Source organism: Rhipicephalus sanguineus, chromosome 1, assembly GCF_013339695.2.
Source record: "Rhipicephalus sanguineus isolate Rsan-2018 chromosome 1, BIME_Rsan_1.4, whole genome shotgun sequence".
NCBI lineage: Eukaryota > Metazoa > Arthropoda > Arachnida > Ixodida > Ixodidae > Rhipicephalus > Rhipicephalus sanguineus.
The window spans coordinates 284,154,355-284,178,062 of record NC_051176.1 but is presented as its reverse complement, the minus strand read 5'-3'; the positions used below and the strand labels follow the sequence as shown (position 1 = coordinate 284,178,062).

The window sequence follows — 23,708 nt, the reverse complement described above, 5'->3', positions numbered from 1 at the left end:
AATCACAAAGACGTAACAACTGTGGCATTTGTTAGTTGTATAGTGTTAGGAACTTATTGGCTCACGAATCGAACACCGCAGAATTTTTTAGAATCCGTCCAGTACGAGCGGAGTTACGAAGATTTGTCGCACGCTGTAATTGGTTTCTCTTCTCTCACCCCGACGAAAGCGCTGGAAGCTAAGCAGGAGGGGGGGGGGGATGGCACGGGGGGAGAAGGTACGTCACGCGCGCCTCCTGACCTTGAGCATATTTTCTTATTTTTCTTCGAACGCGCGGCGTACTTTCAGTGCGAGCACGTAAGAGTGGCGGCCTTTCGCGGCGGCCGCAGTAACTACCGAGCGCGCCATGTTCAAATCAGCCAATGGCGTGGAACCTGCCTGTGACGCCGTAAGCATCATTTTATGTCGAGAGAAGAGGCAGCGCTTTTTAGATGACTTTGCGAATTTATTGCAAATCCCAGGCCGCGTGCTGCGCTATAATGTATGGGTCGCGTGTTCTCCGGAGCCTCGACTACCGATCGGCAGCGTTTTCTGACCATGCTGAAAAAGTGTTGCAGGGCCCCTTTAAGCGTGTCCACGCGCTAGATTTCACGCGGCAAATCCTTCAGAGCGTTCTACCGACCATATCGACCATATTCACGCACGATTTTAGAGTAATTGTTACGGTATCGGGCTTCTCTGCTAGAGAGGGTCGTGTGCTGGATTCCCCGGAGTTTTCAGTTTTAGATGTGAAGCATCTTATAGCGGAGTTCAATCCGGTGGTGGTGGTGGTGGTGGTGTGCGGTGTGACCAGCCCTACTGCGCATGCGCAAGTCCTCTCCACAACCTCGTCTCCCTCTTCGCTCCCCTCCCCCTCCCCCCTTCCCATTTCCCCTCTCCCCTCGCCCTCTCTCCCCTCCCCTCTCCACTCCCCCTCTGAAACGCGGGCTCTACATGCCGAAACGCTGCTTCGCATCGCCTCATGGTCCCCTTTAGCGGGAGATGGTGTGATTTTTTACAGCGGAGCTGTTATGCTTTTCGTTATGCCGTAACGCGTTCGCATAAACTATCACCATCATGAATGACCTCTGCCTTTCTAGCGCGCGCAGTGCAAAAACTCGGCCGGCGCTCGCTCTCTTCGTCTTCATCTTCTGCTTCACTCACCGAACATGTGCGCTGGCGCGCGCTCTCCCGCTTCGCTGATTTGTCCGGCGTGGGATGCAGTAACTCGAATGGGCGAGATAACAAGTACGGAGAGAGAGAGAGAGAGACAGAGAGAGAGAGAGAAATAGAAAATTCTTGGCGAAAAAAAATTTCTTTACAAGGCGGGATTCGAACCCGCGTACCCACGATCCGAAGGCAAGTATTGTAGCCACTCGGCTATCCAGGCACACTAGCAGAGCATAGCATAGTCTTGTACAGTATAGCAAGGGGGTGGGAAAAGGAGGTGGGGGTGAGGAGGAGAGAAAGAAGGAGGGGAGGGAGTAAAGCATGGCATAGAAAGAAAGAGAAAGAGAGAGAAAGAAAAAAGAGAAAGAGAAATGAAAACAGAAAGAGACAGAATCAATAAAAAGAGGGAGAAAGATATAAACAGAAAGAAACAGGAAGCGAGAAACAAATGTATATCGACCGAAACAAAGAAATAGAAAAAGACAGAGACAAAAAAAAAACAGAACAAATAGAGAGAAGAGAGAAAAGGAAACAAAGAGATGACGAAAGAAAGAGAAGAATAAAGAGAAAGAAAGAAGACCACCCGGCTCCGCTCTTCCTTCAGGCGTTGCACCACTAGTGCGACGCTGCCCTAATTATGTTTTAATTTGTTCTCGATTTCTGAAAACTTATTCTGTTTTTTTTTTAATTATTTCTAGCGTGTTTCGTCGTCTTCTTATTTCTGTATTTTTAGTTTTACGTTAGTGGGCACTGTTATCACACATTGACAATTCACTCACGCTATTCCCGCGCTTTTGGCTCAAATGAGAATTCTATGCCTCGGCATTAGTAAGTCTTTTGCCGCCTGAAGGCACCCAACCTGCCGGAGTCGAGATACTCGCTGTATAATGAATGTAGGAATGCAGGTATGCAGGAAGCAGGGACATGATTTTGTTACCCACCATTAGGGTCCCATCATTAGTTACCCTTAGTGCTTAATCAGGACACTTATGGACCTGATATACTATACTGTGGCGTGCCTCTGGTGTTTTTTTTTTCTTTATGAAAGCAGAAGTATGGATGAAATCAAACCACTTTTCACTTTGGATTGTCCTATCTATAAAACCGTGAGGAGTCTTTTTTGTACAAGGGAAGTCGTTGCACAACTAACACAACGAGAAATCTGTGTTTTTCCTTTAGAATAAATGTTGTTTCATCACTGTACTGCATGCAAGTTCTCCTATTTTGAGTGTGATCACTTCCCTTTATGTGTTACCCATAAAATCAAACAAAGTAAGTGACGAAGAGGCCGCTTTTGATTCAACATGCTTCTGTGTCAGGGCTACTCCCATTCACTACCATTAATGTTTAAATTTTACTCCGACCAAAAACAAATATTCGCCTGTTTCAGTTGTTGGTGTCCAGGTTTTTTTGTTACCATAGCCGCACGCGTCTTTCACTTTATTTTAACGTGAAAGAAATATGCCTTCGCTGCACGTGTGCAAAACCGTTGGTTTTCTTTGAAAGACCTCTGATGGCCCTCCAGCAGGTCTCGCACGATCTTGCCTTCTGATAAGTGATTGAAGTGGAGATAAACATGTGTGAATCGGAGACAGTCACAATTAGTGAAGAGGGATAAATGTCCGACTCAGAGTGCCAGGCTAGCCTCACCTATGGCAGCACCACCTTATCCGACATCGGATTCAGCCGAACCTCAGCGAATCGCACAAGGCTCTGTGCCAGTGCCGACGACAAATAAGCGCCGTCTACTACAAAAACAGCAGAACGATCGGGAGGACTCGCACGACGTATGCTGCAGCGTCAGGAGGCACGGCGCGAGCGGGCCCAATAGCGGCCCTATGGGCGGTGGTCCTCAGCTACACTCTGAGCCCGGGGCAGGCGCGAGACAGAGCCATCGGCCATAATCAAATTTGTGCAGACGACACGCGCGTCGCAAACACAACCTGGCTTGCCTTGGGGCCTCACTCCAGATTTCTCCTGGCACCGCGCAGAGCCCATCGAGGCGGCCCACAATAAGAAACTCATCCTGCAGACTCGTTACACAAACAAGCTGTCACCGAAGGGGGACAGTGCGTAATCTCGTTCACAGGACGAATCTTTCTCAATCACATTTGATTGTCAACGCGAAGACAGAGGTGAAGGAATGACGCTTAATGACTGCCACGTTTGAGCACATTTGTCGAGACGATAATATTTCAGTCGTCGCATTTTTTTTTCTTGCTTTTTAGCTCCATCTAAATATTTCCAGTTTCCCGCTGCATATGGTACGCTTATTAATTTGTAACTAAGACAAAAAATAACGCGTCAATAAATTTTCTCAAGCGATACTTTCAGTGGCACTGTCTTGGCTAATTGTTTGTTATTGTACTCTTTAAATTCGCGCACACTATGTTACGAATTCACAGCACAAGCGGTGATTGTAACATCGGAAATATACAAATTTGCTTACAGATTTACAGATTCGCTTTTCAATAAACGTTTTTCAATGTCAATGCAATGCAAGCCATGAGTTAGACTTATCGAAGTAAGAAACTTATACCGGGTCGTTTTTTTTTCTCTTCTACCTAAGGCAATGCAGACTTTTTTTATCAACATGCACCTGACATTCAGACAATTGTGAACTTCGCATACGAAATAACTTGACGCTGCTGAAGTAACGTCGGGAGAAATAATTTACAAAATCTTGTCAACATTTTTATTATCAAGCTCAGACCAGTATGGAAAACTTGTAGGACGTCACAATTTATCGAAGTCACATTTTTTAGAAATACAAGAAGCCGCAAGTAGCTTGAGATATTCAGAGCCTAACTTTCAGGCCTCCAGCGCGCCGAAAGCGCAAAAAAGGTGGCCGCGCTGTTACGTGATACTGAAACGCACCGTGGCGATAGGTGAGAAAATTTGAATGAAGGCGCTTCGCGGCAGTGTCTTGCCGGAGAAAGTGGCAAGTGATCTGACACACACAATTAAGATATCGCTCATTCTTTACGTGTCATGTTTGGTACTTATATAAAACTTTCTCGCTGTGCCAAAGAAAACCTCGAACGTGTAGTGCATAAAAAACGGAGGCAAAAGACGTAGAAAGGACAAGCGCGTTTTTTTTATGCGCTACTCATTCGAAGTCATGCATCCTTACCAACCTGCCCATCTTGTGGGACTTGAAAGGAAACCGCCAATCCGGTCTCTCCTTCAACTGCAGAATAGTGTAAAACTGAGGGACAACCATTGCGGCGCTTCTCGCAGACAGTGCGAAAGGCGAAAGAATGCTTTGCTCCCACTCTAAGAAAGAAATACATAAACACCACGCATGACACGCAAACACTAAGTAGTCCACTATGTATTTCAGATGATTTGTCGCCTTTCCAGAGCAGACTGTGCTGCGACGCGCCTTCATTAAAATCTTGTCACTTCATCATCACGGGCCGCTTCCGCGTAACGCAACAGTGCCGCCGCCTTTCGTGCGCTCCCGGCGCTCTCGGTTTCGATATTGCCTGGGTCGGGGCATTTAAAATCGATGATGGATATCTCAAATTACTCGAGATGTTTTCGTTATAAAAAAATGTCGCTTCCAGAAATTATGAAGCTTTTTCACATAAACAACAGGGCTCAAGTTGATAATATTTTTTGTTAATTAGTCTCGTCAGAGTATCGTTAGCAGTGGCAACGTATTTCCGCCTCACTGTAGAGCTCGTCTGCAATTACAACAGGTGCCTTACCGTTATAGCCTTCCTGTAAAATGTCTGTATATGCTAAAAAAAAACGAAAGAAAGAAGCACCCGGTATATTGATGGAACTGCAGGATGGGCTCAGACTAGGCAGACATTTAGCGCGTAATACATAGACGTAAAGAGCGCGCCGCAGGCGGCGAGTGTCTCACCTTAGGCGGCTTTGCGGTGAAGTTTCCGAGGTCATTGTGTAGACCGAAGCGGTACTGGTGTGGCGCGTGCAGCGGCGACGCTGAGGAGCCGGTCGAGCTGCTGCACTCGGGCGGCGGTTCGGGTTCCCGCGGCGGCGAGTCCGAGCCGGACATGGCCGCCCACGACGTCATGGAGGCATCACGCAGCGGCCGCCTGCACAGCGAACAGAGCATGTCAGTATGGCCGCCCGTGAGCCATCGCGCGTGCGGCGTAAGTGCCGGGGGCTCGTGAGCCATCCTCCCCACCCCAGCACACAACTTCCCGGGATGAGTGTCACTCGTCACCAATCATAGGCGAGGTGTGTGTCGTTTAAAATCTTCAAGAACAATCGACACAACTACTCTCTGAATCTACATTATCCACGCGGAGACACCATATTGTTCACTCCAGCGTATGGAGAGCGTAAAGGCCGAACCATATAGAGCGTTTTTGCCGGCGTTTTCCCGGCGTTTCGTACGCCGGCGTCCCTCGACGTCGACGCTACCGGTGACGGTGGACGAAACGTCCACCTCTGGACGGTCCAGACATCACGGGCGGCAGCGTCGACGCCGGAAGCAGTTCGATGGACGCAGAACCAATCAGCATGCGGCTGGCAGCAACTTCCGCTACGTAACGGCGTCGTTGCTGCAGCCAAAATGGCTGCCGCCCGCCTCGAATCTAATAAGTCGTCGCCGTGCGCTGTGTGGCCCTTAAGTTCTCAAGCGATGCTTGTATTTGACTTAGCTTGTTCCTTAGAAGCTTCGACAGCAAAGCGCTCGTGATATCTTTGAACTCTTTCCGAGCGCCGTACTCAAGTTCATCGGTAGGCTTAGCAGGAATAAGTGTATTGGCCGAATACGTGGCCTCAAAGATATACGGCAGCTTCAAGCTCAGAGGCCATATATTACAAGTTTGTGGTTCTTCTCAATGCCAATAGCTGGCGCTACGAGTCAAATAAAAAAAAAATACTTTTCGGTGGCACTGTGACTCGTTTTTTGCACCACAGAACTGCAAATGAGACATAAAAGCTATAATCAGGAATATATATCTTGTTGGTCCATTGACGGAAACTGTACACTGCTTTACGAGGTGTCAGGTTCATTCCCTCTGGTCACACTGTGCGACGCTGAGTTAACGCTCCTCATATGGTTTGCCGCCCTTTCTGACGGCGTTGATGCGACGCCGCCGAGGGACGCAACGTCAGAAAACGCCGGCAAAAACGCTCTATATGGTTCGGCCTTAAACGCTGCAGTGCTTCAGACAAACACTTCCGATCTCTAACTAGTTCACTGCGTTAACAAACAAGGGTGCCTTACTTTAAGGGTGCCTTACTTCGTTGATATCGCGGATTTTCTTACGAATGTTGAAAATCAGAGCAACAAGTAATGTTACGCAAATATTTTATTCTATTGTTCGCGACGGAAACATAAAGCTTTACCTTGGCCATCTGCCCGAAAAAAAAAATGGCTACATCAGTTCTGCCGGAGAAAAGAAAGCGCAAGGAAAGAAACAACAAAGAATTACCCAGGAGGCTGCCACCCATGCACATATATATAGTTGTCAAACTGTCACTGTGGGCCGACATGCTGGTTCGTTAATTACGTCTTCACGCAGCGCTGTCGCCATAAGGCAGTTTTAGAATAGGGCACGCAAAGCTTTGCGCTAGCGTTTGTCGCCACTGCGCATGGGTCATACATGGGTCATATCCCCTTGGGTGCCCATGTTAAGAAAACAGCGTATCGTGCTACACCAACGCTAACCCTGCCTACGCTGCTAGCTGTCATAAAACCGTCTGTAGTAACAGATGACACGACTTGCATAGATAAGTATACAACACTGTGTGGACATTATATATTTTATGCGCAAGCGTAAGCGCCCCATTTGTGCAATCGCTGTCGTGCAGAGTGCCCTAGGGTGCCTCGATGCTCCTGCGGAGGAGGAGGAGCGTCGAGGCACCCTAGTGTGTCCTAAAGTCCCTGGATATTTTTGGGAAAGTACCGTCTTTCTTTTAACCGAGCCGCCACGCCAAGCACTCCCGCCTTCCGCCTCCCCGCTTCACTGGCCGTCGCCCGGGAAACGCGCGCGTTATCAGCGTGACATAGCATTCTTGATAGGAAAGTGGCGCGAGCCGGGTTATAGGGCCGGCACCCGCACGGTGGCCGTTTGGGAGAGGATATAGATAAGGTTTGGGCACTTGGGAGAGGAGGGTTGCACACTTTGAAGAGTATATGGAGGAGAGTGTGGCTACTTTCTATATATCAAGGGACTTTAGTGTGTCCGCACAAGCAGTGCCACCTAGAGGCAAAGCGGAAGAGGCGAAGCGTTGCGAAAGAAGCGATTGTGAGCCATGAACAACAGCGCGAGTAGGCGTAGAAAACGTTCGCGTAATCTGGGGTCTGGTTGCACAAGTAAACACGAGCACAGCTCGCTCGATGACTCCGAACATTTGATTTCCCAATGCTGGGGTCAAGGGGCAGCGGGTCAGCCATATCATGTACAAGTGTAAATGCACCATTTGTCAAATCGCCGTCGTGGAGTTTGTCAAAGCCACACTGATTACCGCAGAGATGTTCAACGGGCAATGCACAAGGGGATAGCACCAATTCGCTTGCTCATCGCCCCCGTTTACGGAATGAAACGTCACTGTAACTTTTTTTTAGTTACATCTGATAAGAAGGCATCGTTATTTAATGAATTTATTACAAAATCGGCTTACATCACTCTGAGTGCTTTGTAGAGCGTGCGTATTTTGCGAGATCGCGCTGAAAGATTTTACTCGCGTCTCTGTCGGCAGTTTCAAGCCGCTGAAACGCAAGCAAACTGCAGTCGACACCGGTAAATCCCGTAAGCACGACACATAATGTGTGCACAGTCGAAGGCATCGTGTTCAGTAACGGCAGCGCTATTCAGTCGCATACCAAGAAAAAAAAAGATATAGGAAAGGGAAATACTGTGTCTGCGAAATCCCCTTCTCCTCCTCGGCACTACGTCGAGGCTGGCGCGGTCTTTCTCGCCAGGCGAGGCCCGTCCAAAGCGTCTATGGCAAACAACTTAGGCAAACAGGATTTGTCTCGAAGACTTCATCGTTTCGACACGGCTTCCCTCGCAAATTCAACGAGAGCAAAGAGAGCAGCGCGCTTTTCGCGCTCCTTTTCTTCGTTAAAGGAAAAAAAAAAAGTCCAAAAGTCCGAAGGTAACACAAAGGACTCTTTACGAATGTTTTAATTATTGTATCTGTTCCTTTCGTTACGTTGAGTAATGAAACGAAAAGAATATCATTCTGGGCCACAGTTATTAAGAACAGTCAATTAAAAACACTGCTGTTCTTTTCAAAGAAGATGTGAATGGCAGAAAACGAAAGAAGTAAAAGACTGGAAAGCCGGCCCGATAGCGAAACACCTGTGTTCTGTACATTACGCGCTTCTGCTTTCCTTCATTTAAGGCCCATGCAAGCGCTCCCTCAGCGTTTTCAAAGGCGAAGGAAGTTGTTTTTCATGAGACCCTCTTTGGAGAGACTTTTGCGCCAAACCAGAAACCGTTCAGCTAAGGGTGCGTCTTAATGAGAGGCGATACTGTCTTAGCCCCTGGTAAATAAAAAATCGAAAACGGTGTAAAGCTCTTTCACGAACAAAAGCTTTGTGTCTCTGATTCCCCAGGAGTGAAAGCTGAGCAACGTGCTCGTTGACACAAGATCATCCCAGAGGAAAAAATCCATAGCAATTGGCTCCACGTTTTTTTTTTTTTTTACATTATAATAAAAGAAAAACAAACGCACCCGCATCAGTACGTGCATATATTCTGAAAACAGGAGGAGGCCGTCCAGCCTTTCGTATTATATATGACTCCCGCACATTTCGTGTTTTAAAGAAGAAATCAGTACGGCGATCTCACGCATACAAATGGCCTCACGAATTCTCGCAGATTTTGCGCCTTTTGTTCAGAGCAGCTATTTAATAATAAAGTAATTCAAATGGCAATACGGTGATGCCACGGAGGGTCCGAAGGATGTAAGCTGGTCAAGTGAACTATATATATATATATATATATATATATATATATATATATATATATATATATATATATATATATGACAGACAAACAAGAAAAACAACTGTGCATGAGTGTGGAAAGAGTGTTAAACAGTACCAGCAGGATAATGGGAATGGTCCAAGGACACAATGTCACAGCTTTCTGCCAAATGATGACTTCACGCAGTACTTTTGTGAGGCGGTCTGTCGTGAACGGGTTTAGCATTTAACTTTGTGTATGTTCATGCGAACTTGTATTGTTTTTTTTATGCACCTAATACCACTAGTTACTCTACAAACAGGACTGACAACAGCCTTTCAAGAACACGAGTGTTTGGGACTACAAGACGACCACTCGTTTTCCTGTTGTCTGTACTCTTGGCCCAGTAGGGCGATGTTTAACGACTCTGGTGATTTTCTTTTTTCGCTGTGTGCACAGTGTTTTCATGTTTTTCTTTATGTCATGTTAGAAATCGACTATTCTGATAACGCACACTTTCACTTAAACTTCGCACGCGGCCGATATAGTTCGCTTTGACTGCGCATATTATATAGCAAGTTAAAGCATTCTTCCACCGCTACATTTCTTTCTTTCGGCCATTTTCTCTCCTTTCGTCAGTATTTTTTCCCTACATTCCTTGGTATCTGGAGTTTAGATGGTTTGCAAGGTCCGTATGTCGCATCAGTTTTCAGTGTATGTCAGCAGACTCAGTGACACGCCTTTTACGATCCTCCACACAGCCTGAAGAGCTTGTGTACCGTGCGCGGTAAGAATCAATTGAACAGCCTAGACGGAAGCGATACACATCTATAGCTACTGCAGCGGAACCTCCGCGAACATTCTTTGCGCTCGTGAGAAGGTACGGAAGCAGACAGCGCCGCAGTGTTGGGCGGCGGACGCCAGAAGGTCAACATCCACTGCTTTGAACAAGGCCAGTTTCTGCGCTACCGACAGAGTCCATACCACCGGCGCGCTCCTTCCGCATTCCTGTTCGCTGCGCTGCGGTCAGCCCAACTCGGAGAGTGCGGTGCCTCGGACCGCGAGCTAGTCAATGCAACCTGATCGACGTCGTCGGGACAACGAAGAAAAAGAAGGAACTCGCCAAGAGGAGAGGCGTACGCCAAGCGCAGCGCATACCAAGACGCCAATAGTGCATCAGCGCACACGGCAGACGTGCCTCGCCCTCGACGACCGTTCGCGGCACGCCATAGCAGTGCATAGTAATGATCCGGCGCGACATACGAGGAGCCCATATCTCCTCGTATGTCGCGCGCGGTCACTTCGTTCAGACTACCAAGTCGTAAGCCCGGGTCGGGGTTGCCGACGCGCTGCTCCCTTTCACGCTGCCGACCGGATTAACATCGGCAAGGCTCGTATGCGCTCGTCACTTCTTCTAGAAGTGCTGTGAAGAGCCAAGTTCGGGCACAATACCTGACTTGCGCTATCTGTAGGCATAACTCCCAGCAGTCTAACCTGTTTCTAACGCCGCCTATTTGCGTATTTAAAGAAAACATGATAAACAAACGGGAAGAAGAAGAAGAAAAACAAAGCCAGAAAGACCTGCAACTATTGGCCGTGAGATCGAGCGGAGTCGCCGCCTGGCGGCTTCTGGCTGAACCGCGCCTAGAGTTGATTGCGCCATGCGTCGTCTGCTAGCTACGTTGTGTTAACATGTGCGCGTACGTCATGCAGGTCCTCAAAAGGCAGTTTGTTCCGTTGCGTTAGTGCAACTTTAATCGCTCGTACGTATGCATAACACGATGTAAAGAAGCATTTGGCCTTGATCGGTTGTATATGCACTGTAATAAGATCAGTGAGTGCACTTGTCGAGAGTGCTGTGTGTGGTCGTCGTACCCTCCGTTCACGAGAGTCATATCAGTGTAGGTGCCGCTCTGTGGTTCAAGCGCATTGCAGAGGGCACTTGGCGTTGTCCTAAAGATGAGAAGTATTAAATCTCATGTGAATATAGCTTTTTAGCGGCTCGGTGGTAAAAAAGGCTCTCATGCACTTGCGCGTTGTGGTTAGGTGTATAACTTCGGGACTGTCGTTTATATATGTTACGCGACGAGCTTTAGTTGCGTACAGTCCTCGTCCCACTACAGAGAAATATTTCTGTCAAGTCACGTCTGACACTTCGGTACTTAAATTGTCCCCTAAAAAGAACAGAAAGTTGAATGACACGGAAATCGCAAGACTCAGTTGCCTTGTGCAATTTTAACTTGTGGCGAAATTTATACAAAAACACCCGTGTACTTAGTTTAAGGTACGCGTTAAAGAGCCCTGATGGTCAAAATTAATCCAAACGGCGTACTTTACATTTATGTCGTAGTAATTTCACGCGAAGCCACATCCTTTTTTCTTTACATTATCTTGAGCGTTTGTGTTGCGTTGTTATAGATTGACGGAAGGCAGCGGACATTATTCGCATGAAAAAACGTACTTTGGTTCCGTGAAATAACCGGGCCTTTGTTCCATTACTGTAGTGCAAGTAATCAATCGAAAAAATTCCGTGCTGTACAACCTTCGTGTATTGTTACTGGAATAAAAACAAGCGTGTGCGTGTTAAACATCTCCGTAACGCTAAAGCGCGGTCAGCCACGTAGCTTTCCTCAGTAAACCTATCAACTGTCCTACATTTCATGGAGAACTGATTAAGGAATGCGGATGAATATTTTAACACGCAGGGCACAAAGTGCTATTTGAACTCATCGTGCAGGAATACGGGCTTTCTTTTTGTTGTGGGTTATCCAGATGAACAAGAAGTAAATACTTATTTCAGTCGCACTACAACAGTGCGTAGTAGGTGGAACACAAGGTAAACACGTAAAAATAAAACAACAAGAAAACGTCATTGATTGCAAAAACGCCGACAGTTTCCGAAGGCGAGCAACCCGTTCGTTGGCAGAATGCGCTTCTCTCACAAGTAATTGTAACGTTCAGCGCGCTTCGTGCATTAATTTGGGAATGAAGAGCGCACATATTACCAGAAAGCTGCAGTCAACGCATTTTTTTTTTTTTTTGCCGGAAATCGGGTCAAAGCGCTCACAACGAAGCGCTGTTGTGTGCGTTTGTATACGTGCCGACAACCGCCTATCCACACTAGCGCGGCGACGGTGCTGCCACCTGAAGCCCGATCTCGCGGCGAATAGGGTAACATGTCAAGGAAAACGAACTAATTTTATTACAGTTTATAAATTTGATGCAGCCTCTCGGTTCGAAATGGCGTTCATTTAGGTAGTCCCATTTTTTTTAACAAGTGTACTTAAGTAGAGATTGGTGGGTATGTGTGGCGCCGGCCACTGCTGGTGGGATAAACCCTCACACTCTCAAGTGATGATATGATTAGTACCTCTGATCCAATTCGTCAACCTATTTAATTAGTCAATTCATAAGCAATTATCATAATTAGCTCATCCAACCCTCAACGCCGTCGCCATTCTAGCATTTGAAAGATACGACGGTAATCGAGAGGATCTAGAGGGCTATTCATGAAACACTGACCAGTTCATTAATTGAGTCGATACAAATACACGCTCCTCTTTATGAACTACAAAAAGTTGGGCTAGCTCCCCTTTTAGATAATGAAAGTAGGTAACGCATCCAGACACAAGAGAACCAGAAAACATAAAGGAGTTTTTTCTCTCCTTCTGTGTCGTGTTACCTTCTCTCATGACGAACCTCTTCAGGCATCGAGAGCCGCTGAAGTAACCCATAGAGGCATGTGTGCCTCCCGTTTTCCTACGTTTCCCTACACGGTATCGTAACAGCATGGACTTGCTAAGGATCCGGCTCTTCTTTCGCGGACTTTCTTTGCCAACTCCATAGTGACTCCTCCAGCAGGGTTCTAGCTGCACAGTGACTTCCGGAGCGGAACCTTACGTTCCCAGAGCTTCCCTATACGCGTCTCTAAGCAGAAACTAGGCTATGGTGTTCAATGAGTTACTTCTACTTTCTGTTACAGGACGAAGGGAACCTTTTAAAGCGCGTATAAGGTGAACGTCTATGGCACGTAGTACAATAATATTTATTTGTTGCCATGGCTCTAGATCTCGCGGTTGCCAACAAGATTTCCTCAAACATTCCGTACAGGCATTGTTCCCCTTTTACAGGCCTATGCACTGGCCCGAATGGGCCGGCTGCCAAAGTCGGGGCTATGCATAGAGGATCCCAGTCACGGGGACTTGACAACCGGAGCACTGGGGGCCGCATTTGCATGGGCGAAATTAGCCTCTGTGGCGGTTCGGACCGCGAGGTCGATGGGGTGGACACAACACGTCCGCTCGCGCGGGTCGATATCGGGGAGTAGGGGCATCACTGGTATCGCCACACCGTAGCGGCAACAGCGTGGAGCCCGCCGCCTTGTCACAACCGCCGGGACGGCCGCCAGACACGGCGGCGCGAGCGGATCCATAATGCGCGCACGTGGGGCGAGCGCACCGACGCCGCCAACCTGTTTACGGCCTGCCACCGTCCGCGCCGTCGGCGGGCTCGTTCGTTCGCAGTGGAAACGAGCGCGCTTCACATTTGTCCAGTTAAAACGCGCTTCGCCCACCAGCGCCGCTCCCCTCTGCGTGTATAGGGAGAGCGAGACGCACATCTATATGCATGGCGACGGAGAGGGTTGCCACGCACCGGCGACGAACTCCAGAGCGCGTGCCGCATTGTTCCAATTTCTGCGCTGCGAGGAGGAAGTGCGTCTTTTTCGATCTCAGCGTCCGGCTACTTTTCGTGCGCACGCACATGCGTATTTCTCACGAAGCCCACCAAATCCAGCTTCCTTTATTATTCACCGTAGTATGCCCGTTTCTCAGCTTGCCAATACTCCATCTGATGGCTGTCCAAAAACGCTGTGTGCAAGCAATTTCTTGAAGAGACGTGGAAAAACGGACGACAGAAAGACGGAGCCAGGCGTGAACTTAGATTGGTGTAATTATTTGCGCCGAGTTTGCGCCGTTTGTCTCTCGCCTTGGGCTTACTTTCAAGCTTAATTTGTCCTATGCAATCTATGTTTCTATCTCATACTACTTAATTTCTAATAATTAAGCGATTTCATTTGTACGTGATGGCCATATAAAGGTGCAGTGCCCTATCAAAGCGGAATTATTCATGACCTCTTTGAGGCGCCAGTGGATGAGAGCGCCTGCGAGCGTAGCACACAATTTAAATATTTACAGCACAACTGTGTAACGACAAGAACAAAATTCATGTATAAACAGTCGGGTTGCTGTAATAAAAAAACAGCGTAAAAGGGAGAGCGCGCTTGCAACGCGGCCATAAGGCCGAGCAATGGTACTTGTGCGAATAGCCCCGCAATATCAAGAAGGGCACAACAGAAACGCAGCAGAACGCGTCTTGCTGCAGCAAACGTTAAGCACCACGCGATGAAGCCAAAGTAAAATTGAAAAATTCTGCGGCCGTAATTGCCTTATAAACCGAACAGCATGCGTTGTCATGCGGCCTACTCCCCTTATAGCAGACAGCGCGAGGGGCCCGAGCTATGCTCAAGGCTGTAGCGGCATGCGCCGCTTATAGAAAAAAGAAAGAAAGAAAATGAGGTGGTTCTGATACCAGCTCGTTCCGCGCTGCCGTAGGCGTTCGCACGCGCCTTGTATAGTGAGCCGTTCGCGCTGCTCGCGGAGAGAGGAACTTAATGAGCCATTACATTTAATTCGGCACCTTCGCCAGCGACAGCCGAAATGATGCGTGCGGGGCCCGGACATTAAGAAATCTTCCACTCCCTATAAGTGCTTGGGGAGAACGAGGCCCGTGAGCCGATGGAAAGAACTATAGAGGTCGCTTCTGTGCATTGCGTCGAATCGAGCCGGACACAATGCTTTTCGTTGATGGTCCTGAGGCGTGCCCTCGCAGCCGGACGGACACGCGTTCTCGGCGGCCGTCTCTGAATAACTGGACGGTTTTACGAAAGCAGCGAGAGAGAACGCATCGCCTGGCACGCGCGCGCTGGAAAATGTCGAGCAGAGCGGAAGCGGTTTTTTCCCAGCAACGGCCGGTTTCTCCGATTACGACCGAAAACACTCTTCGCGAGGTGCATCAAAAACGTCTCGAGGGAAGAGAATAAAGAACTCCACAATGGCTCATATATAAAAGGCGGGGGGCCCGGCGCTGACACAATATCGCTAGGCAGCCTCTGCAGCGCAAGAACGAATAGCCGCACGAATCTCTAGAATAGGCGGCATGCAATAGCGGTGTGGAGGACGCTCGATCTGGAGCAGAAATGCATCAGTGCGCTCTCCGGCAGCGAAGGCGAGCATCGAAAAAACTCCGCCTTGAGCTTTCGAACTCTCGTATAGGCCTGTTTGTTCGCACGCCTTGCTCGGAGACTCTTTTAGAACCGGAGTGATAGCGGATCACTTATAAATAGAAAAGCAGCATGCTTGTATCGAACGAAAACAAAGCGTGGCTGATATTTGGAACGAAAATGCTGCGATCAGAGACACGGGCGGAGTGTGAGCACCTGCACGGCATTCACACGCCTTCAATCAATGGGCATGCATTCACTTGGCTTTACTAACAAGATCACAACAGCCCAAAGAAGTTGGCCATTTCGGCCTTGCGAAGATCCTCTATACCTGGCGAACTTAACATTGATGTTAAACTTTCCTGTCTTTCGCTTTACTCCGTGAAGGTTCGTAAATACAGGTACGATTGATGTTTCCTTCATAATTCGAGGTGTCAAAGGTGAACGACAGCTATAATTATTTAAACAGTCTAAACAGCGATTGATTAGCATCGTGGCAACGTAAGTATTCTACGCGGGTAGAATTCCAAGAAATTGACGTTATCAACCAGACGTGAACGGCGAATTAAAAAAAAAGGAATTGACTCGGATGAAAGGAATCGTTTGATAATTTGCCGCGGCTTCCTGTTCATAATAATCATTGGGGTTTAACGTCCCAAAACCACGATATGATTATAAGATTCTGTAAAAACTGCGCGAAAAACGTGGACAAAGGGAGAAACGGACGACACAAGCGCATTTTTTTTTTATATAATATGCGCTTGTGTCGCCCGTTTCTCCCTTTGTCCACGTTTTTCGCGCAGTTTTTACAGAATGCATTACCAACTCGCCCAACAGTCTGTTCTTCTATGATTATGAGAGATGCCGTAGTGGAGGGCTCCGGCATTTCGACCACCTGGGGTTCTTTAACGTGCATCTAAATCTAAGTACACGGGCCTCGAGCATTTCCGCCTCCATCGAAAATGCGGCCGCCGCAGCCGGGATCGCGGCCTCCTATTCATACGCACCGAACGTTTTTCTTGTCGATGGCGTACATAGCTCTGCAGCGTAACTTGCAAGGGTTATTTCATCAGCCTCTGTGAATATTTAATCGTATGTAGCGCCGACTATTCGATGCCCGCGATAACGTTGGAGCGCCGCCACTCGAGCTAATGACTGAGAGTGAAGAAAAAAAAGAAATAAAAGAAAAAACAGGAAACAAAGAGATAAGAGAAAACCTGAACTGAGTAGTGTTTCAGATGGTGTACCCAAAGATGCCTACGACTCTTAAACTTTATATCCATCAAGAAAAGGCGTAGCGCAGTAGTCTATACCCTTGTCGTTTAGTAACGGCTAATGTTATCGGCAAGGGTGCGAGCGGGCTTGGCAAAATCCAGTAGTCCGTCTTACGGGATGCGAGTCGTGGATTAATCACGTGATCTCATTGATCCTGGGACTCAAGCACTTACCGATCCTTCTGTACTCGCAAACAGCTCTCCAGTGCGTCATCGGTGAGCATCCATACCCCACGACCAAGTAAGCGCTCGCTAGAAGTACAACCCTTTTCCTTCAATACATAGATAACTCCCCAGTTAACAAGAACTGATGCCTAGACTTGTTGCTACCGAAGTGTTTAAACTATGACTAACCAAGAACCCAAAAGCTCATAAGCGCAGGCAAAGAGGCTGACACAACAGAGGTGTCAGCTTGATCTAGCTCATCCTTGCATAATCGCTCCCTCGCACATATAGCAGCAATTATTAACAGTAGAGGGCATTGTCGATAGTGCAGGCAATGTGCACTGACCTTTGTATATTTATAGATTTGAACTCGGTAAGAGGTAATGCGTTTTATTATATAATGCAGTTTACGAAAAATTCTCATTCAATTCTGGTCTATACTCAAGCCAGACTGTTAAAAACAAGAAAATTGTAATGCCGAAGAGAAATAATCATTGTTATCGCAGTGCCCACTTTCCTTCACGGATGTCACGCTATGTACATTGATAAACGCTTCGCGACATTTTTACCGTTCATTAATTCTCAACGAGCCGGTCAACGCTTCAGAAAGTTCGATTCCGCCAACCATCTTATTGAGATCCTATTCACATATGAGAGAAGTGTCTCCTTATACAACGCGCACGAGGCCTCCCAAGAGTGCTTTTACGAGCGTGTTTGTTTTGTCAAACAGGGTGGAAAGACGACGGCCGGCGTCCGACCCGAGTGCTTTCCATCTTGTAGACAGTTTGCAAAATGTTCGGCAATGTCGAAACTTCTTCCGTCCGGCGAAATTAACACACGCACTGTCGGAGACGAACACTCGAGGTTTCACAACCAGCTGACTGCGGCTTTGGCCCGCTAATTAATGAGGCCCCCATTGCCAGTGTGGTAGACGAGGCGTATAGTCGGGCAGTGTAGGCTACATGACTGCAGGCAGTAGGGAGTCAGCGTCAGGGAAGTCAGGCGGTTTTGATTGCTTCGGCGGCGGGCAAGGAAAAGCCGGCCAACAACGGTGTCCACCTCAGACGGCGGTGCGTCGCGTCAGCGCCCGTGACAGTTCGTGCTCAGCGCTCCCGTTTAGCGAATGTATGCTATGACTGGAATCGCGAGGTCAGCATCCGGTTTGTTCGGCTACATTGCTCCAGGGTTGTAGGCCGAATATTCCTGGAATAGGCAACTGCTTAAACATTTAGCCAGAAAACCCACAGTGATACGATATCCCCCGCGGGGCTAACAGAGAGTCGGACGCAGGACTTTTGTATATAACATGCTGTACTTGACCAACATCGATTTAAGACATTACAAGAATGCATAGTGCATAGAATACGCAAAACAGCAAAAAATATCGTGACCTTGATAAATAGAATAAAAATGTAATGTATACGTTCGCCTTGCAGCAAAGTACGCCGTTTTTTCGAGCATGTGAGATAGAGTTGGAGGACCGAATAGTAATAACACACACACATATATAGTAGAGTATATATATATACACACACACAGTATAACCCCGCTGTTACGTCGCAACTGTGGGACCGTTCCCGTATGATACGTTGCGAAATGTGCTGCGAGCCGGCCGAGCGAGGACGGAAGAGAGCGGCCATGTTGACTTTTCACGCAGCTTGGCCAGGCTTGGCCGTAAGGTTAGCCGCATGAGTGTCGCAAGCGACACGCATAACGTACTTTCCGTTGCCGCGAACAAAAGCATAACCTTGGAGGTTCGTATTGCAAAGATGGCGCGTACGACGTAATTGGTTTTAAGCTTGCTTTTAGCGCTCGCGAAAGTAAGACCTTCGAGACTGGCATGTTTCCGCCTTCGCATTGGCACACTGGCGTGAGCTCGTCATCGTTATTTGTCCGAGGCCTGGTCGGAGGAGTTCGCGCGGTTCGCGGTCGGACTCGTCGAGCTGGTCGTGTTGCGTGTGCGTAGTTCTTTCACGCCTACAACTGTTGGTGTCGAAAGAATCGCATACGTGGATTACATTTCTGTGGGTGACACCGCTCTCAGCTCCGCGGTGAGATCCTTCGGCTAGATCCTGGCTGAGTGCGCCAATGCGTGCACCAGTGACGAAGCATAGGAGTTGGCTGAGCAGGGGTCATTTTCTTCGACGATCGCTTTCGGGGGTACCTTCACTTTCGCAAGGCGTTCAACCACTTACGACGAGTTACGGTGGACCGACACTATGCCAACAGTTCTACATTATCGCTCGGAGAAGCCGACGCATCCGGTGACAATCTTCGCGAGGGTATCGCCAAAATTGATCGCTTGCCAGCTATCGGCCGTGCTGGCACTAAGGAATAATACGAAAGGGAGAAGGCAGGGGGAGTGCTGGCGATAGACTTATTAAAATGACATGACACACTGCTGGTGCTCGAGAAACATTTCGTGCTGCTGGGGCATGAGTAAACGCATGAGTAAACGTCACGGTTTTTGAAACCAACGGCACATGGTTTGCCATCATGTGGTGCTCGTTGGGGTGGCTTTTATATTGCGCTTAATTGGTTACTTAACAAAGATCAATTATTCAAAATTTTTAATATTACCTTTAGGATCAAGTGCGTTTTGTTACGCTACAGGGCGTATTCCAAAACGACCGATCCAGTATTTTGTGGCAACGTGTGTATACATACATGCTGCGTAGGGATTTTTTCCGGCGTTTGAACCAAGTGCGCGATATATGAAATAAAACACGTCAAAGCGCTCACGAGCTAGCGCATGCAAGAACCATGCGCGCGGGCCATCAACCAATCTCTTATCAAGGACGACGGCACTCCTTTGTCGTGTGCTACCGTCAAAAATGGTGGCGAACTGAGAAGCCGATGCCTCGAGTCGCGACCGCCCATTTCGCCACGGTCCGCGCGCATGGTTCTTTTGCTCGCTGTCAACCAAAGCATTCGGAAGAGAAAAAAAAAAAAAAAACAGTGGCGACGCTGGTCACGCGATGCGGCCCGTGGGCTTCGGTACATCAGAGAAAGCAGAGAAGGAAGGCTGCTTGCGGAAGATCCTGGCGGCATAGTAACAGGGCAGCTAAAATCCTTTTAACTCCTCCAGTGATGCTTAGAAAAATCGCGGCAGAACGCTCCCCAGACGCTCTTTGTAGCTTTCACTGTATAACATTGTATTATAATGAGGCCTTGTGATTAGGCCCTTGAGTATATTTTTCTTACTTCTTGTGCCAGGATTAGTTCACCGCAACCGCGCTTTCTTTCTCTTGAAACATGTTCAGAACAACCAACCATCTGGTCAAAGAACGAAGAGGGAGAGCCTTTATAAGATTAGTGAATTTTACCATTCTGCAGAATATCGCCGGGTGTAGGCTGTATATTTCCGTAAGCAGATGCAACGAGATTAAATAAACCGCAAGAGAAAGAAGACGGCGAAACAAAAAAAAAATGAAGGGAAGAAAAAAATATTTTGCTAAAAATGAAAAGCACGTTGGATGAAGATAACCAGGCATTGTCGCTCAGTCAATATCAAGTAAGAATCAGCCGAGTAAATGTTAAACTTGGTGCCTTGAAGCCCTACTCATAGAAGCGAGTATTCTGTCTAGCTGTAGTGGTTAATAACCATTGAAATTAATTGTGTTAAAAGGCCGTGTCTCGACTTTGTAAACTATGAATGAGCATTGCAATATAGTTTGGTCTCCTGTTCCTTCGGATAAAGCACTTGGTAGTGCGTGCATTTGGGGTTACTCGATTACTCCATTATTAACCCCCTCCTTTACAGGTATAGTCATATAATGCGATGGCTAAGGCTGCGTCCAAAGTGTCAAAGGCTGTAGCACCTTCCAGCTTTTTCCGCACTTCCCCAATACCGCACTTGTGCAACCGGAGAGTACAGACACTATGATGCTGCGTCACGTGTGCGAAGAAAACAAAAACTGTGCCCTGAAAGCTGCATCCGTGCCAATGTCTCTAGAAAGTGGTCCCTCTATTAGTAAGCAGCGCAACATAAAACAAGCATCTGGGCAGCACCTGTTCAGCCACACAACGTCTTCTATAGTCGCCGTTTCCTAACGTTGTTGCCTTTCTGCTTCTGTGCTTCTTGCCTCATCCGAACGAACCGGAACTCGCTTCCTTTTGATAACGTTAAAGGAGGAAAGAAGCGCCGCACTCCCATCCGGCAGTAACACTGGCCGCCCGGTTAATGCGATTTTTGTCCCTTCAGCGGGCGACGGTGGCGTGCTCCTTCTCTCCTGCGTACTTCTGTTACTGCTGAGCCTTTGTTCCCCTCCAGGAGGGCGAACACCGGCTTTCGACCGGCAGCCTTTGTAGCTGTTTTTTGCACGTTCGGGACGCTTACGCCAATGGTTCCCTCGCTCTTTGCCCTTGCGCTGTAGGGGCTGCAGCATTGACTTTTAGTCGGAGCTTCGACCGGCGCCATGTTCTGCACTCGCGGCTGTCCTCCGGTTTTCCTTGTCAAAAGCGGGAAGAGCAAGACGACGCGAAAGAAACAGGGCGATAGTTTCTCCCGAGTGCCGAGCGCCCGCGGCAAATGGTCACCGTCGCCAGCTATACGGCTCTGCCTTGCTCGGTGCGTGCTTCGTCTTCTCAAATACAGAGCGGACCACGTGTACGTGTCTGGTGGCCCCCTCGCGCAACATGGCGCGGGGCTCGGAGATGCTCTCGTCACGTCCCGGCGAAGCATCGCGCCTCGCAGCCCGCCCTGCTCGTTCGATGCTGCACTGCTGCATAGAAGCCCAACTGGCCGCGCCGTGCTTAGCCCCTTTGTTTCGTCCGCCGGTCCATACCCGAGGCACGCAGGCTGAATAATACAGACGAGAAGTAAGGGCTCTAAGGTACCACTCCAAGATAGTTCGCATGCTGCAGCTCCGGCTAACGCACGCACTGAAGCAATGCGAACGCACCGTGCGTGCGACTTACAGAAAAAAAAAAACTACAAGATACCTTTCTGTATTGTTGCGTAACGATGCTCCACCCGCTCATTTGGTTCTTTTCTCTTTTCGTTTTATTTTTATGCATGAATCTTCCGATAGTGGCCGGTGTAATACGCTTTGCAGACACTTTATTTATTCCTGGGTTAGAACTGTTTTTTTTTCCGCGTTTTAATTATTGCCCTCTTACTTTAAAAAAAATGTCAATTTCCCCTGTTTTCGTATAAGCATTTCTTGCTGGCTAGTTGAGCGCCAATCAAAGAAGGTCGTTGACACGCAGATTCGTACATTTTCATTGGGCCTATAAATTTAACTTGTTTGACTGAAAAAAAGAACTGTATACCTTTCTATCAAACTACAGGCACACGTCTACAAGAAAACGTTGCCTGACACTAGCTTACGTGCGAACCGTTTATTATAACACATAACAACAAGTCTGACTCACTGACTGAAATTTTAGTTCTACGGCGCCTCAGATAAAACTAATGTGCGTTTCTTAAATCTTCTCTTCCAGTAAGAAAGAACCGCCTGGCACAGCTAGACTGCATTCATTTGTCCGTGAGTTCAGTCGATCTACGTTTTGCGTACGCGAAAATATGTAAGACCCATCGGAAAGAAGTAATGATGGCAGTCATTACCACTGAGGGCCGGCTCGATTTAACTTTCTTCTTTTTGTATTTTTGCGGCAGGCTATAAGTAAGGTTATGTGCATGCCTGCTGACCCTTTAAAGCCATCAGACGAAAATTGTTTCTGCTAAGGGAGGTGCTCTATCGTGCCGTGGGATATTGCGAATTTCAGTGGAACTTCATTCAACCACTCAGCTTAAGAGGCTGGGGCCAGAAAGCGTCGTTCATTTTCCAAGCGAATGCTCAGTGGCGTGAAGTTTAATGCCGCACAAATATGTCATGGTTTGCTTCTGCAGCAGAACGTTGTTACGTTCTCGCTCGCTGAAGCCACTAACGAAGTAAATTTGTTCCAGAAATATCGCTCAAGGCTGCGAAGGATACTCCAACGCTTCAGACAGGGCTCTCAGAACCCATTCCTTCTACCCCTTGCACAAACGTATTCATCGAGCTACGGGGTTATGCAAATATTCAGTTGAATAATTTGCAGCATGAGCTAAGAAACGTCAACAGTGCGATTGAGCTCCGAGTACTACAGCGCTAGAACACGTGCAGTTCTAATTTTCTCATCCATTCTATGCAAGAGTGATCGCGGCAAGAATAAATAACGGAAAGCAAATTGCGGCCGCTATGGCTTGAAATAACGCCTTCGAATAGTGGCCACCGTGGAAGCGAACAAAGCGGGGAGGACGAGCGCAGCTCGTGCTGCCAAGATTAAAATTGAACGATGAGTGGATCAATAGAAAGCGGCTGGGCTGGGTGCCGACCTTCGGCTACACTGTCTGGCTCAGCAGTCGAGATATATGTCGTCCTCTGAGTATCGGCGAACGACCAGCGCGGCCTTGGGGTTACCGGGCGCGCTGGCGCCGCCACTCTTTGCCCTGCTGACCGCAGGCACAGAAAGGTTGTCCGGACGACATAATAATTCGCGGCCGTCATATTTGCGAAGTTTCAGGGTATAGATTCGACCGCGAATGCGATCCGTTCGCACGTTGTCTTCCGCAGTTATCGCTATGTGTGGCGACAGCCAATACTGCTCCAGCGCTTCATCCACCCAGTACTGGTCAGAACAGACGTGCCCGCTATGACTCCACGCTGTGATACCACAAGCCAACGGTCTGATCACTGTCAAGCAAACAACTGTAGATACTTGCTTACAATGACCAAAGTGCGACGTGAAACTGTACCCCGAAAGGCCCGTATACAAGTACATTAGTGTACAGGAGCTTCTCGTTAATACGAAAGCATCACTTGGCTCATTGGTCGACCTCGCTGTCATGAGGAAGCCGTGATAGAAAAACGGCACACAAATTACGTCATCTTCATAGAACCAAAGAAAAAATGGCCAGGGTGAGGGTTAGAACCTCTGCCCAGCCACCCCTGC

General features: G+C 48.1%; 1 protein-coding gene across 1 annotated transcript in view; it reads right to left on the bottom strand.

The window, feature by feature from the left end:
- LOC125757446 (poly [ADP-ribose] polymerase tankyrase-1-like) overlaps nucleotides 1-23,708 on the bottom strand; it is a 236,199-nt gene that overhangs the window by 62,021 nt on the left and 150,470 nt on the right. The window contains exon 2 of the mRNA XM_049413045.1: nucleotides 5,024-5,216. Coding sequence (XP_049269002.1) covers nucleotides 5,024-5,194 — 171 coding nt within the window. The 5' untranslated portion in view covers nucleotides 5,195-5,216. The remainder of the gene's footprint in view (nucleotides 1-5,023; nucleotides 5,217-23,708) is intronic.